We start from the raw sequence: 14,909 nt of genomic DNA, 5'->3' as shown, positions 1-14,909 counted from the left end.
AATACTTGAAAGTGTGTATAAACCATTGAGGAATCAGCCAGGCTTGTTACTCTGCCAGTTGGACCTGGTGTCATCGTCACTGAGCCTGTGCTGCCGGGGACACAGGGGACAGCAGCCGAGCGTCGCTCGGGCAGAGCGTTGTTAGGAAAGGCGGGAACCTGGACTCTCTTCTCAAAAGCGAGGTGCGGAAAGGCGAGAGGAAGAGTAGGGTTTGTTCTTGAGGCATCCCGAGGTGTTTGTCAGACGCGGACCGGCCGGAGGACCGCGGGCTCTTCCGGGGCCGTGGCCGAGACCGCGGGGCGGGGGGCGGGGGGGCGACCGCGGGGGGGGGGGGGGGGGGGGGGGGGGGGGGGGGGGGGGGCCACACGCGCGTCCTCCTCCACAAGCTAAAGGCTTGAAACAGTAAAATAAAACGTGTGTGGAAATACTCCGTAATGAGACTTGTTAACAATTTTACGTTTCATTCTTCTAGAGGACGGCTCCGGAGGGTCTGCGAGGCCGGACGAGGCTGTAGATGCGGCATCGCGGCGTCTCCGGATGTGTGAGGAGAGCTTTGCGGAGAGCGGGTGAGCCTCGAGCGGGAGCGAGTCACCATGAAGAAGATCAGCCTCAAGACCTTCCGGAAGTCGTTCAGCCTGAGCAAGAGTAAGGAGGAGACGGATTTCATGGTGGTGCAGCAGCCGGCGCTCGCCGGCGACTTCGGGAAGGACGAGCCCTTGTTCGGCGGCTGCTACGGGAAGGAGCTGGCGGGCTGCGACCTGAGCGGCGACGACGAGAAGGGCGGGAAGGGCCGCTCCAAGAGCGAGAGCCTCATGGGTACGTTGAAACGGCGGCTGTCGGCGAAGCAGAAGCAGAAGGGCAAGGGCGGCGCGGCGTCCGGCGGCTCGGCCGACGAGGACACCTTCTCCTCCTCGTCGGCGCCGCTGGTTTTCAAGGACGTGCGCGCGCAGCGGCCCATCCGCTCCACGTCGCTCCGCAGCCACCACTACAGCCCCACGCCGTGGCCCCTGCGGCCCACCGCCTCGGAGGAGACGTGCATCAAGATGGAGGTGAGGGTCAAGGCCTTGGTTCACACGTCCAGCCCGAGCCCGGCCCTGAACGGCGTGCGGAAGGATTTTCACGACCTGCAGGCGGAGACCGTGTGCCCGGAGCAGAGCAGCTCCCTCAAGGGTTCCGAGTCCCAGCACGGGGACCTGCACCTGCACCTCGAGGACCACGTGCCTGTCGTTATCGGACTTGTGCCTCAGGACTACATTCAGTACACCGTGCCTTTAGACGAGGGGATGTACCCGCTGGAGGGGCCGCGCGGCTACTGTCTGGACACCTCTTCGCCCATGGAGGTCTCCGCGGTCCCTCCGCAGGTGGGAGGCGGCTCCTTCGCCGAAGACGAGAATCAGGTAGACCGGGACCTCGTGGTGGCCCCGGAGATCTTCGTGGACCAGGCGGTGAACGGCCTGTTGATCGGCACCACCGGAGTCATGCTGCAGAGCCCCCGAGCCGGTCACGACGACGCCCCCCCACTCTCACCGTTGCTACCTCCGATGCAGACCAATCCAGTCCAAAGGAACTTCGGTGCGCTGGCCGCCACAGACGCCCACGTGGCCGAAAGCATGCGCTGCCATTTGAATTTTGACCCGAACTCTGCCCCTGGGGTGGCGAGAGTGTATGACTCGGTGCAGAGTAGCGGTCCCATGGTTGTGACGAGCCTTACAGAGGAGCTGAAAAAACTGGCGAAACAAGGATGGTACTGGGGGCCCATCACGCGCTGGGAGGCAGAAGGGAAGCTGGCGAATGTGCCAGATGGCTCTTTCCTTGTTCGGGACAGTTCTGACGACCGTTACCTTTTGAGCTTGAGCTTCCGCTCGCATGGCAAAACACTTCACACGAGAATCGAACACTCCAATGGTAGGTTTAGCTTTTATGAACAGCCGGACGTAGAAGGACATACGTCCATCGTTGATCTAATTGAGCATTCAATCAGGGACTCTGAAAATGGAGCTTTTTGTTATTCAAGGTCTCGGTTGCCTGGATCTGCAACTTACCCGGTCAGACTGACCAATCCCGTGTCACGGTTCATGCAGGTGCGTTCTTTGCAGTACCTGTGTCGTTTTGTTATACGTCAGTATACTAGGATAGACTTGATTCAGAAACTGCCTTTGCCAAACAAAATGAAGGATTACTTACAGGAGAAGCACTACTGAAAGATTACAAGAACCCTGCATCTTGCACTTTGGGAATAAGAAAAAGAGATTGAAATACAGTTTACAAACTTACATTGCTATCAAAATCTTTTGCTGCCATACTATTTCAGTTTTATGTGTAAAAGTAATCAATTTGTTCAGGGGTGGGGAAGTGTCAGCAAGGTGTCTTGGGTTTATTTTGGTTCTTTAAAAAGGGAAGTCTTGCGGTTTTGGAAGTGTGAATTATCTTTCATAAATGTGCAGAATAATCACAATGTGAATGATCAGATTCTCCTTAGCCACCCCCCCCCAGTCCTTTGCTGCTATCCACTGTGATTTTTATGCATTAAAAGCACATTTCATGTGTATTCAACCCTAAGTAAAGTTGAATGAAACTTACAGAATGAATATTGTTATGTCTCTTTAAATGGCCCGTTTTCAAAGATCGTGTTGAATAAACATACCCATATGAAAAAACGCAGAATTTTCACATACGCTGAAAATGATTTTTAATCTCGTACTTCAGAAGGATTTATTTAGAACTATGATTTGACATAATCTTGGGTATTGGAATGCAGATCTGCAACATAACTTCTACAACACTTATTTCCAAATTGTTTTTGAGGTTGTGCTGTTTTTTGGTTGTGAAAAGTTGAATTTTTCTGTTGCCTTCATTTTCATCTTGTGGTTTGTCTATTTTAATAAATGGCCTTACATGAAAAAAAAAATCATAAGTGTATACCACCAATTTAGAAATTGTTGCCTTTTCTGTCATTAAGCTCTGGTACAAATTGGAATAACATAAGACCTATGGGACTAGAACTATTATTGAAGAGATACTAGATGATCATAGTTTCCTGTGATAGTAATTTTGTTGTGTTAATTATACTTTCCTTTGGTAAAGTGTTTTATCTGTGATTTCTTTAGTTTAGCCAACATTTTCTTTGGGTGAACTTGATGTAGAACAGACCTTCGTAAAGGACTAGATTCTCTTGCGACATTTAAGTTTATATAAAGTTTTAAATTGATTTGAGTAGAAAACCTTGTTTTAGATTTGGGTTTATATTCTTCTTTTATGTAGTCACTGTTAAGATGTGCTAGATTTGACCCTTCCTTCTCTCCACCAAACAAAACCAAAAAACCTGATGACTTTAGTTGAAAAATTGTGGAACTTGTGGAGCCTCCTGTGAGAAGAATATTAAAACCATATCAGGTATATGGAAGTCTTGTTGCCCATCGTATATACTGCCATTTAAAAATCGGTTTTTTGTTTTGTCTTGTTTTAAATTTAGCTAAGTCTTAAGTAAATTGGCAGCCAGCATTAGTTGTTCTATCTCTGATTCAGTTGCTTGGGTTGGGGCACAGAAAGGAGTGTGTTATCCCCAGTACTTTGGTTATTTTGAAATGCAGTGTTTATTCGCTTCAGTGAGTGTTTTGGAAGCACCCCATCTAGAAAATGTTTCCACCTCCGATGAAATATATAATTTAAGACATTTCTTCCTTTGCCACTCAGTTTTCCTATCTCTTACCCCTCAATTAAAAGTAAGAGTAAAGGTCTTAGGTCACCCTTAATGGCTTTGTCATTCAGACACGCCAGTGTCCCTGTTTTTTGTTGCTCTTATTGTTGTTTCTGTTTTTTAGGGTCAGAACTGAGAAATACCAAGAAAAGGCACAATAATACCGTGTTATGGTATTTTGACTTAAAGGGGAAAAGGTACTTAATTTTGGTGGAATGTTGATTGTACCTTGTTGCAAAGACTCCTCTTTCATTTTCTGATACGTTTTCACCTAATAAGATGGAATATGGAGTATACTGTAATAATATAATTTAAGTGTTCACTATAAGCTATTTGGATTAAGAACTATAACAGAGTTGTAAACTTATCAAATTAATGCAAGACATTTAAACTATTTTTTTGCAAAACTATTTATTTTTAAACAATTTAAAATATATCTAGGGTGAGTTAAAAGTCCCTGTGCATCTATATTAGATGGCAGGTATTGTCACAGAGTCACTGTGTATTAATAATAAATGTTGAAATGGCTTCTCCGTGTTTCTAGAAGCATTTACATGTACTCTTTGTGAGATCATGGTGCACAGAGGTCTTTGGACTGCCCTGAACCCTATCTTGTCATGTGGGCAAAGCCTGCCCCCCATGTTTTCCTCATGATACCACGTGTTCAAGATCTAGCTATTTAGTTTCAAGTTAAGATTAGTTTGATTTTCATCTAAATGTTTTTAAAATTGTATTTTGTGTTTTAGGGAGGGCAAGTCTTGATGCTGTTCTAATTCAGAAAGCCAGTTTTTTATGTGCTTTTGTGTAGTCGTAATATAAAATACTTCAAGGTGAAATTCCCTATTCTAATCCAGTTTGAAATTGCTACGGTCTGATAGTGTACCGATAAAAATAAAAGTATTTGCCAAGAAATTATTTACCAACAAAGGAGTATTGGAATATTTTCTGCTTTTGTGTAGAGAGAACCATTTGGCGTAGGCAGCACAACATAATGTGAGATACTGGCTTTATAGGATCCTAAAATAAAATAGTCTTTAAAAATGGAAAGGGGAAAAGAGAGAAATCTCTGTCCTGTAGTTTGGCTTAGATACCATTTGGGTAAATTTCTGGATTCTACTGAATAGCAGTTTAGATGGCGTGGAAAAAACCTATAAGTGATTTTTAAAATATGTGCTTCTAAAAAATCTGAGCTCAAGGCAAGAAAGAGAAAACAGGAAAGCTGTATCCTTTTGCCATAGTAAATGAATCAGAGTCGTTTTTTTTAATCGAACATTTCGTCACAAAACACGATGGAGGCCAGAAGCTAATTCTAGGCTTACTAGGACACTATTAGGCATTTTTATAAATAATAAGAAAACATAGAAAGTACTTGAAAAATATCTCACTCTTTCTCTTTCTAAGGAAAACTGTTCTCTTTCTACTTGGTGCAATAATCTGAAAATCTAGAAGGTCAAAAACATATCACAGGAAATGATCATAGAACTAAGAATAGTTTTTAAGGAAACCGGCTACAAGGGTAACCATCTTGCTGTTGAAGAAAATCGTGTGCCAAAAGACAAAAGTCATTGGCATATAGGAAATAAACACAAAGTATACATTATAATTTCTGAGCCAGTATTAATGAAACGGGATAAAAATTACTAAAATCTTAAATAGGTTATACGCAGTGCCCCTGCTAGTGCTACAAATCTAAATATCTTAACAATGCTTTCAGAAATGCCAGTTTTAATCATTGTACATTTCACGTTATATATGAGAGATAATTTGTTTCATGAATGATTCAGAATAATATATATTAAATCCTAATGGCTTGTCATCGAATGTGAAGTCAATTTGAAAATGAAATCACACTACCAGCAATAGATAGTTTTGTTGAAAACTCTAATAAGGAGCAGTTACCAGCTCCATAAATAACTTTAAAGTTCCAAAATAAAGTATTGGTACGTTAGTAATCACAAATTTGGTTCCTTTTGCTACTTTTAAAAATCCTATTAAGGGTTTTTTAAATAAACATTCTTTTTATTGATCAGTCATAATATGGTGAATGTGTAGTTGCTGTTTCTGAAAAGTGATCCAAACTCTACATCCAGAGATGATGAAAAATTCTTATAGAATTTTGTAATAAGTATACATGTTGGATTAAAGAAATTTTATAGTCGTTGGAGTGCCATGAAATTAATACTTGCAATCCAGATTGCTGTAGTTTACACTTTTTCTGTATGTTTCAAATCAGGTGTGTACCATTTGTACTGAGAACACCACAGAATGAATTATCCAAAGTCCATTGATTTTAATATGTGTTTTGGTTTGTAAACAAATTATAGTAATTTCTTGCACATTTTTGGAAATTAATTGTATAAGAATTTATGTATCTGCTTCTAGATACAGTGTGTAAATAAAAATTTCGTTCACAAGATCTGCCTTGTAGTCTACTTAATAACCTGGATACAGAATCTGAAGTTTAATTAAATCAGGTTAACTAGTTAGTTTCTGGATGCCCCATAAGCTGGGCAGAGACTGGAGGGTAGGGACCAGCAAAATTAGTAAAAAAAAAAAATTAGGAAAAAGTGAAATAGCTTTGCTCGTGGGAGACGTGAAATGAATTAGTAATCAGCTAATGTTAATTACTGTCCTGAAAGCCTTCAACATAGAGCTGGGAGTAAGCAGGCAGAACATCTGTGAGACCAAGACTACTTAAAATGAGTGCAGTAATAAAACTTCACTGGAAGAAGGTTGTGCTGAAATATCTTTTAAAAATTTTGACTCTTGTTTTCTTCTTTTGCATGACTTGTCTTGCTAATGGGTGATGTACACCAGTTCGTCTGTTCCCACTCTCCCTCCCCCCGAAGCCTTCTCCCCAAAGTCCATGGCGCAGTAACGCCTGGGCCTGACGCCGGCAGAGAACCCAGTCGTAGTGGCATCTGAGTAAGTATGTTTCTGAATACAGCCGGCTTTGCACCCAAACTCCGGGGGTTACACTTTTCGTCTTCAACTGCATTTTCCCTACTTAGTACCAGGCAGCTTTGCCACCTCCTCTAAGGAGTTAGACGTCCTCTTGGGAAAGGCTTCCTTAAGAGTGAAAAGCCAAAGAGTGGTTGGCCGGAGCAGGGGTTATTTCTATATGGTTTATCAACAGGGCCAGCTGTCTTGCCTAGAGGTCACTTTGGGCCATCAAATCCTGCCCTGGGCCTAGGTCACAAGTGAATTTATAAAATGTTTTCTTAAGTACATGGAATTAAGGGTGCCTGGGTGGCTCGCTGGGTTAAGCATCCAACTCTTGACTTTAGCTCAGGTCATGATCTCAGGGTTGGGATTTCGAGCCCCATGATAGGCTCTGTGCTGAGTGTGGAGTCTGCTTAAGATCTCTCCCTCTGACCCTCCCCTGCTCTCACACTCGTGTGTGTGCGCTCGTTCAAAAAAATATACACACACACGTATGTATGTATGTACGTATTTTCCATATATGTGTGTGGAAATATACCCAAGGTTCTTACTAGAGAAAGTCTCTTCCTTTGTGCAGATAATCTGCTCTCTGGCCCCACCTTACCCCTAACAATTTTTTAAGTAGGCTCCATGCCTAGCTTGGAGCCCAATGCATGGCTAGAACTCACAACCCTCAGATGAAATACTGAGCTGAGATCAAGAGTCAGACACTTAACTGACTGAGCCATCCAGGTGCACACCCCTAGCAAATTTAAGAGGTGGCATCTCTTCTTCCACTGAGAACTCATTATCAAGCCACTTGTTTACCTCCTGCATTTGCCACAAACCATTTCCCTCTCCTCACTGTAGACCTTGGCATTCTTGTTTTCTTGTGGCTGCCAGGTGGTGAGCACCATTTGCCCCAGAAAATCACCATCCTCATAGTGCTGTGGGGTGTAACAATTGCCTAGAAAACAAAGGGATGTATATCTTGTAATACAGAAGAATCCATTGCTCTGCAATATATGGGTTTTGGAATCTCCTGGAATCAATAGGTGAAAATGGAGACCTGGATTTTACATCGTTTATCTTAGTAAAATAATAGTGAACTTAAACTGTGCTAATGTATGTACTACTAACTCTTACTTAACATATATTTTATATCCTTGAAACAGCCCACTGTGAGGCAGGCACCTTAGCATCATAAAAAAAGAAAACTGATGCAAAGGTGAACCTTGGAAGGTCACAAAGATACCAAGTGATGGAACCGGCTTACAAACTTATCGCCGTTTGGTTCCAAAATCCATGCTGTCATGCAGTATGATATACTTCCTCTACTTGGTGTTTTCTGTTGTTTAGAATATTTATTTCTGATTGTCAGGGGGAAACCTTAGCAGAAGCAAATGAATTGCTTACTGCTTTCTTCTCCAGGGGACTACTTTAGCTTAAACAAAGATGTTCTGTCCGGGCACTGGCAGGTAACCATTTATGGGACTTGACTTGTGTATCTTATGGGCTTCGCCTTTTAATCCTGAGGAAGGGAACATGGCTTTCCCTTGCATGGCCTTGGAAAGGTTCACTTAAGAGAAAACTGTCTGATATGCTAATATAGGAACACGATTAGGTAAAGTTGAATTGTAACTCTTGGGAGGACTTCTCCACATGTTTGGTGCATAAAGGAAAATGTTACTTCTTTTTTGCTTATGTGTTTGATCAGATTGCCTGAGACACTTGTTATGCCCTGTTGTGCAAGGAGCCACAGTTTTATGCTTTCTAACAGACAAAAGAAACCATCCACCCTCTCTTTCTTATTTCATATACCCATGCTCAGCCATTTCTCTTAAACTTCCTGTCATTTTGTAGTAAGCACATCCTGAACAGGAACTTCCTTCTGGAAGTAGTTGTAACTATACTTACACTCTACATTCTAACTTCTTGGCCTGCACCTAAATGGATAGGAAAAAAGTCACCATCTCTGTTCCTATGGTAATCGTTATGATGAATTCAAGGTCAATTCCCTTCCCCACTTCTGGAAAATAGCCATTTATATTATACCTAGCCCAGTATCATTAAAACAGAAATAATCTCTTTGTTATAAACTTTGAATAGTTGTCCTAAACCTTATCAGCACATATGACTAGCCTGGCAAGTTTAGGACAATTAACTGAAACTGAAAATAGCTAAATCCTATTTAAAAGGCATTTCAGGGGTGCCTGTGTCACTCAGACGGTTAAGTGTCGACTCTTGGTTTCGGCTCATGTTGTGATCTCAGGGTCCTGAGATCAAGTCCTGCATTGGGTTCTGTGCTCAGGGGGAGTCGGCTTGAAGATTCTCTTCCTTTGCCCCTCCCACGACTCTCTAAAATAGATAAATAAATCTTTTAAAAAATTGCATTTCAATGTTTCCAATGGTGTAAATCTGAAGGCAATGAATTCTCTCAATGTTTGTTTAACAGAACTATCTTCATTTTACCCTTTGTTTTTGAAAGATATTTTCACTGGGTATAGAATTCTAGGTTGACCTTTTCCTTTGCTCTGTAACTACTTTTAAAATGTCATACCATTCTCTTCTGGACCCTGTTCTTGCTGATGATAAATTAGCTGCCATTTGCACTGTTCTTTCTCTGTAAATTATGTGTAATTCTTTTACTACCGACCACCACACACTTTTAAGATTTTTCCTTTTGTTTCTTACTTCTTTTTATATTTTAGTTTTTCTTTGTCTTTATTTTTCAGTAGTCCAATTATTGATTCGCTGAGGTGTGGTTCTCTTTGTATTTATCCTACTTGGATTTTGTGTGTTTCTTGGATCTCTAAATCTTTTTTTTTTTTTTTCTTTTGCTAACCTCAGGAAATTTTTCATCATTATTTCTTTAACTTCTTTTTCTATCCCTTTCTTGTTCTTTCCTGGTAGACTTCCAATTTCATGTGTATTAGAGTGATACTTTCCTAAATATCATCGAAACTCTTTATTTTTTCAACCATTCTCTCACCTCTTCATATTGTATCATTTTCATTGATCTATCTTTGAGTTACCTAATCCTCCCATCTGCAATTTCCAGTTTGTTGGTTATGCCTAGCTAGTAAATTTTTAATGGTATTCTTTGATTCCACTTTCTATTTGGTTCTATTTGATAGTTTCCATTTTTCAGCTGAGATTTTCTTCATCTGTATCCATTTCTATTGGGTTTTTTCCTTATTGCCTGACTTGTAGTCCTTTGGCCCTATTTTTGTTGTTTGTTGTTTTTAAGCATTCCTGGTAATTTTTGAATTAATTATTTTTATTAACATATAATGTATTATTTGCCCCAGGGGTACAGGTTTGTGAATGATCAGCCTTACACACTTCACAGCACTCACCATAGGACATACCTTCCCCAATGTCAATAACCCAACCACCCTCTCCACACATACCCCCTCCCCCCGGCAACCCTCAGTTCTGTGAGATTAGGAGTCTCTTACTCTCCCTCCCAATCCCATCTTGTTTCATATTTTCCTTCCCTACCCCCTACAACCCCCCACTCTGCCTCTCAAATTCCTCATATCAGGGAGATCATATGATAATTATCTTTCTCTGATTGACTTATTTCACTCAGCATTACCCTCTAGTTCCATCCACATCGATGCAAATGGCAAGATTTCATATCTTTTGATGGCTGCATAGTATTCCATTGTATATATACACCACATCTTTATCTATTCATCTGTTGATGAACATCTAGGTTCTTTACATAGTTTGGCTATTGTGGACATTGCTGCTATAAACATACGGGTGCACATGCCTCTTTGGATGATTACATTTGTACCTTTACATTTGTATCTTTACATTTGTATCTTTACGGTAAATACCCAGTGCTATTGCTGGGTCATAAGGTAGCTCTATTTTCAACTTTCTGAGGAACCTCCGTGCTATTTTCCAGAGTGGCTTCCCCATCTTGCATTCCCATCAACAGTGTAGGAGGGTTCCCCTTTCTCCACATCCTCGCCAGCATCTGTCATTTCCTGACTTACTAATTTTAGCCATTCTGACTGGTGTGAGGTGGTATCTCTTTGAGGTTTTGATGTGTATTTCCCTGATGCTGAGTGATGTGGAACACTTTTTCATGTGTCTGATGGCCCTCTGGATGTGTTCTTTGCAGAAATGTCTGTTCATGTCCTGTGCCCATTCTTTGATTAGATTAGTTGTTCTTTGGCTGTTGAGTTTGGTAAGTTCTTTATAGATTCTGAATACTAGCCCTTTATCTGATATATCATTTGCAAATACCTTCTCCCATTCTGTCAGTTGTCTTTTGGTTTTGTTGACTGTTTCCTTTGCTGTGCAAAAGCTTTTGATCTTGATGGAGTCCCAACAGTTCATTTTGCCCTGGCTTCCCTTGCCTTTGGCGATGTTCCTAGGAAGAAGTTGCTGCAGCTGAGGTCGAAGAGGTTGCTGCCTGTGTGCGCCTCAAGGATTTTGATGGATTCCTGTCTCACATTGAGGTCTTTCATCCATTTTGAGTCTATTTTCGTGTGTGGTTTAAGGAAATGGTCCAGTTCCATTCCTCTGCATGTGGCTGTCCAATTTTCCCAGCACCATTGGTTTAGGAGACATTTTTCCTTTGGACATTCTTTCCTGCTTTGTCGGAGATTAGTTGACCATAGAGTTGAGGGTCTATTTCTGGGCTCTCTATTCCGTTCCATTGATCTATGTGTCTGTTTTTGTGCCAGTACCATACAGTCTTGATGATGACAGCTTTGTAATAGATCTTGAAGTCTAGAATTGTGATACCACCAACTTTGGCTTTCTTTTTCAACATTCCTCTGGCTATTTGGGGTCTTTTCTGGTTCCATATAAATTTTAGGATTATTTGTTCCCTTTCTTTGAAAAAAAAAAATTGATGGTATTTTGATAGGGATTGCATTAAGTGTGTAGATTGCTATAGGTAGCATAGACATTTTCACAACATTTGTTCTTCCAATCCATGAGCACAGAATGTTTTTCCATTTCTTTGTGTCTTCCTCAGTTTCTTTCATGAGTACTTTATAGTTTTCTGAGTACAGATTCTTTGCCTCTTTGTTTAGGTTTATTCCTAGGTATCTTATGGTTTTGGGTACAATTGTAAGTGGGATTGACTCCTTAATTTCCCACTTGGTCCTGGTGTATAATCCTTTTAATATACTGTTGGATCCTATTGGCTAGTATTTAGGTGAGAATTTTTGCATCTGTATTCATCAGGGATATTGGTGTGTTATTCTCCATTTTGGTGGGTCTTTGTCTGGTTTTGGGATCAAGGTAATGTGGCCTCATAAAATGAGTTTGGCAGTTTTCCTTCTATTTCTATTTTTTGAAACAGTTTCAGGAGAATAGGTATTAATTCTTCATCAAATGTTTGATAGAATTCCCCTGGGATGCCGTCTGGCCATGGGCTCTGGTTTTTGGGAGATTTTTGAAGACCCTTTCAATCTCCTTACTGGTTTTGGGTCTGTTCAGGTTTTCTGTTTCTTCCTTGTTCAGTTTTGGTAGTTAATGTGTCTCTAAGAATGCATCTATTTCCTCCACATTGTCGATAAGTCTGCCCACGGGTTTATCAGTCTTACTAATTCTTTCAAAGAACCAGCTCCTAGTTTCGTTGATCTGTTCTACCATTCTTTTGGTTTCTATTTCTTGATTTCTGCTCTGAGCTTTGTGATTTGTCTTCCCCTGCTGGGTTTAGGCTTTCTTTGATGTTCTTTCTCTAGCTCCTTTAGGTGTAGAGTTAGGTTATGTACTTGAGACCTTTCTTGTTTCTTGAGAAAGGCTTGTATCACTATATACGTTCCTCTCAGGACTGCCTTTGCTGTGTCCATAGATTTTGAAATGTTGTGTTTTAATTTTCATTTTTTCCCATGAATTTTTTCACTTCTTCTTTAATTTCCTGGTTGACCCATTCATTCTTTAGTAGGATGCTCTTTAGCCTCCATTATTTGAGTTCCTTCCAGCTTTTCTCTTGTGATTGAGTTCTTGCTTCAGAGCATTGTGGTTTGAAAATATACAGGGAATGATCCCAATCTTTTGCTACTGGTTGAGACCCAATTTGTGACCCAGAATGTGATCTATTTTGGAGAATGTTCCATGTGCCCTAGGGAAGAACGTGTATTATGTTGCTTTGGGATGGAATGTTCTGAATATATCTGTGATGTCCATCTGGTCCAGCGTCTCATTTAAGGCCTTTATTTCCCTGATGATCTTTTGCTTGGATGATCTGTCCACTTCAGTGAGGGGGGTGTTTAAGTCCCTTACTATTGTATTATCAATGTGTTTCTTTGATTTTGTTATTAATTGGTTTGTATAATTGGCTGCTCCCGTGTTAGGGGCATAGATATTTAAAATTATTAGGTCTTCTTGTTGGCCTGACCCTTTTAGTGTCCTTCCTCATCTCTTTTTATAGTCTTTGACTTAAAATCTAATTTATCTGGTATAAGGTTTGCCACCCCATCTTTCTCTTGATGTCCATTATCATGGTAAATTGTTTTCCACCCCCTCACTTTAAATCTGGAGGTGTCTTTGGGTCTAAATGAGTTTCTTAGAGACAGCATATGAATGGGTCTTATTTTTTTTATTCATTCTGAAACCCTGTGTCTTTTGATTGGGGCATTTAGCCCATTTACATTCAGGGTAACTATTGAGAGATATGAATCTAGTGCCATTGTATTGCCTGTAAGGTGACTGTTATTGTGTATTGTCTTTGTTCCTTTCTGGTCTACTACTTTTAGGCTCTCTCTTTGCTTAGAGGACCCCTTTCAATATTTCCTGTAGGGCTGGTTTGGTATTTGCAAATTCTTTTAGTTTTTGTTTGTCCTGTAAGCTTTTTATCTCTCCTTTTATTTTCAATGACAGCCTAACTGGATGTAGTATTCTTGGTTGCATATTTTTCTAACTTAGGGCTCTGAATCTATCATGCCAGTCCTTTCTGGCCTGCCAGGTCTCTGTGGATAAGACTGCTGCTAATCTAATATTTCTACCATTTAGTGATACAGACTTCTAGTCCTGAACTGCTTTCAGGATTTTCTTTTTGTCAATAAGACTTGTAAGTTTTACTATTAGATGACAAGGTGGACCTATTTTTATTGATTTTAAGAGGAGTTCTCTTTGCCTCCTGGATTCTGATGCTTGTTCCCTTTCCCATATTAGGGAAAGTCTCTACTATAATTTGGTCCAGTATACCTTCTGCCCCCTCTCTCTTTCTTCCTCTGGAATCCCAGTTATTTTCATATTGTTTCGTCTTATGGTATCACTTATCTCTGAATTTTGGTGCAGTAGTTGTTTGTCTCTCTTTTGCTCAGTGTCTTTATTCTCTGTCATTTGGTCTTCTATATCACTAATTCTCTCTTCTGCGTCATTTATCCTAGCAGTAAGAGCCTCCATTTTTGACTGCATCTCATTAGTAGCTTTTTTGATTTCAACTTGGTTAGATTTTAGTTCTTTTATTTCTCCAGAAAGGGATTTTATTTCTCCAGAAAACGTTTCTCTAATATCTTCCATGCCTTTTTCAAGCCCAGCTAGCACCTTGAGAATCGTCTTTCTTAACTCTAGTTCTGACATATTACCAATGTCTGTATTGATTGGGTTTCTAGCTGTTGGTACTACCTCTTGTTCTTTTCTTTGTGGTGAGTTTTCCTGCCTTGTCATTTTGTCCAGATAAGAATATACGAAGAAGAGAATAAAATATTAAACAAGTGGCAATGACCCCAGAAAAATATACACTAACCAAATCAGAAGAGATTCAAAACTGGGGGAGAAGAAAGGAGGAAAAAAGCAATTAAAATAAAAAATAAAATATTGTGTGTGTGTGTTTGTGTGTGTATGTGTATAAAATATATATATATATATACATATATATATACATATATATATATATATATATATGACTGGTGAATAGAACAGAGCCACCCACTTGATTTTGGGTGTATTTTGGTTTCTTAGAAGAAACTACCTCCCAAAATTTTAATGAAAGAAGGACTTATATATATACACACGAAAATAAGGGTAAACACGATGAAGGGACAGAGTATGATTGTAAAGGTGAAAATTTAAAAAAAGTTCTAAAAAAAGAAATTGATAAGATAAGTTGGTTAGAAAAAGGAAGAGGAAAAATAAAAAGAATGTGATTAGGCTGGAGACTAGAACAAAGCCATGTGCTAGATTAGGGTATATTTTGATCTGTTATAAGAAACTGAATCCCAAAATTTTTTAGAAAAAAAATCTATAGATATACAAAAAATAAGGTTAAATACAATGAAGGGATAAAATATGATTATGATAATATGGTTTA

General features: G+C 40.2%; 1 protein-coding gene across 2 annotated transcripts in view; it reads left to right on the top strand.

Moving 5' to 3' along the window:
• Positions 1-6,113, top strand: part of SOCS6 (suppressor of cytokine signaling 6) — a 37,975-nt gene extending 31,862 nt beyond the window's left edge. For both annotated transcript variants that reach the window (XM_032872246.1, XM_032872247.1), the window contains exon 3: positions 473-6,113. In XM_032872246.1, coding sequence (XP_032728137.1) covers positions 594-2,201 — 1,608 coding nt within the window. In that variant the 5' untranslated portion in view covers positions 473-593 and the 3' untranslated portion in view covers positions 2,202-6,113. The remainder of the gene's footprint in view (positions 1-472) is intronic.
• The last annotated feature ends 8,796 nt before the right edge of the window (positions 6,114-14,909 follow it).

This window comes from Lontra canadensis, unplaced genomic scaffold (assembly GCF_010015895.1).
Source record: "Lontra canadensis isolate GAN:19392208 unplaced genomic scaffold, GSC_riverotter_1.0 scaffold44, whole genome shotgun sequence".
NCBI classification, from domain to species: Eukaryota; Metazoa; Chordata; class Mammalia; order Carnivora; family Mustelidae; genus Lontra; species Lontra canadensis.
Note: the sequence above shows the minus strand (reverse complement) of the source record. Positions and strands in the feature narration are given on the sequence as shown.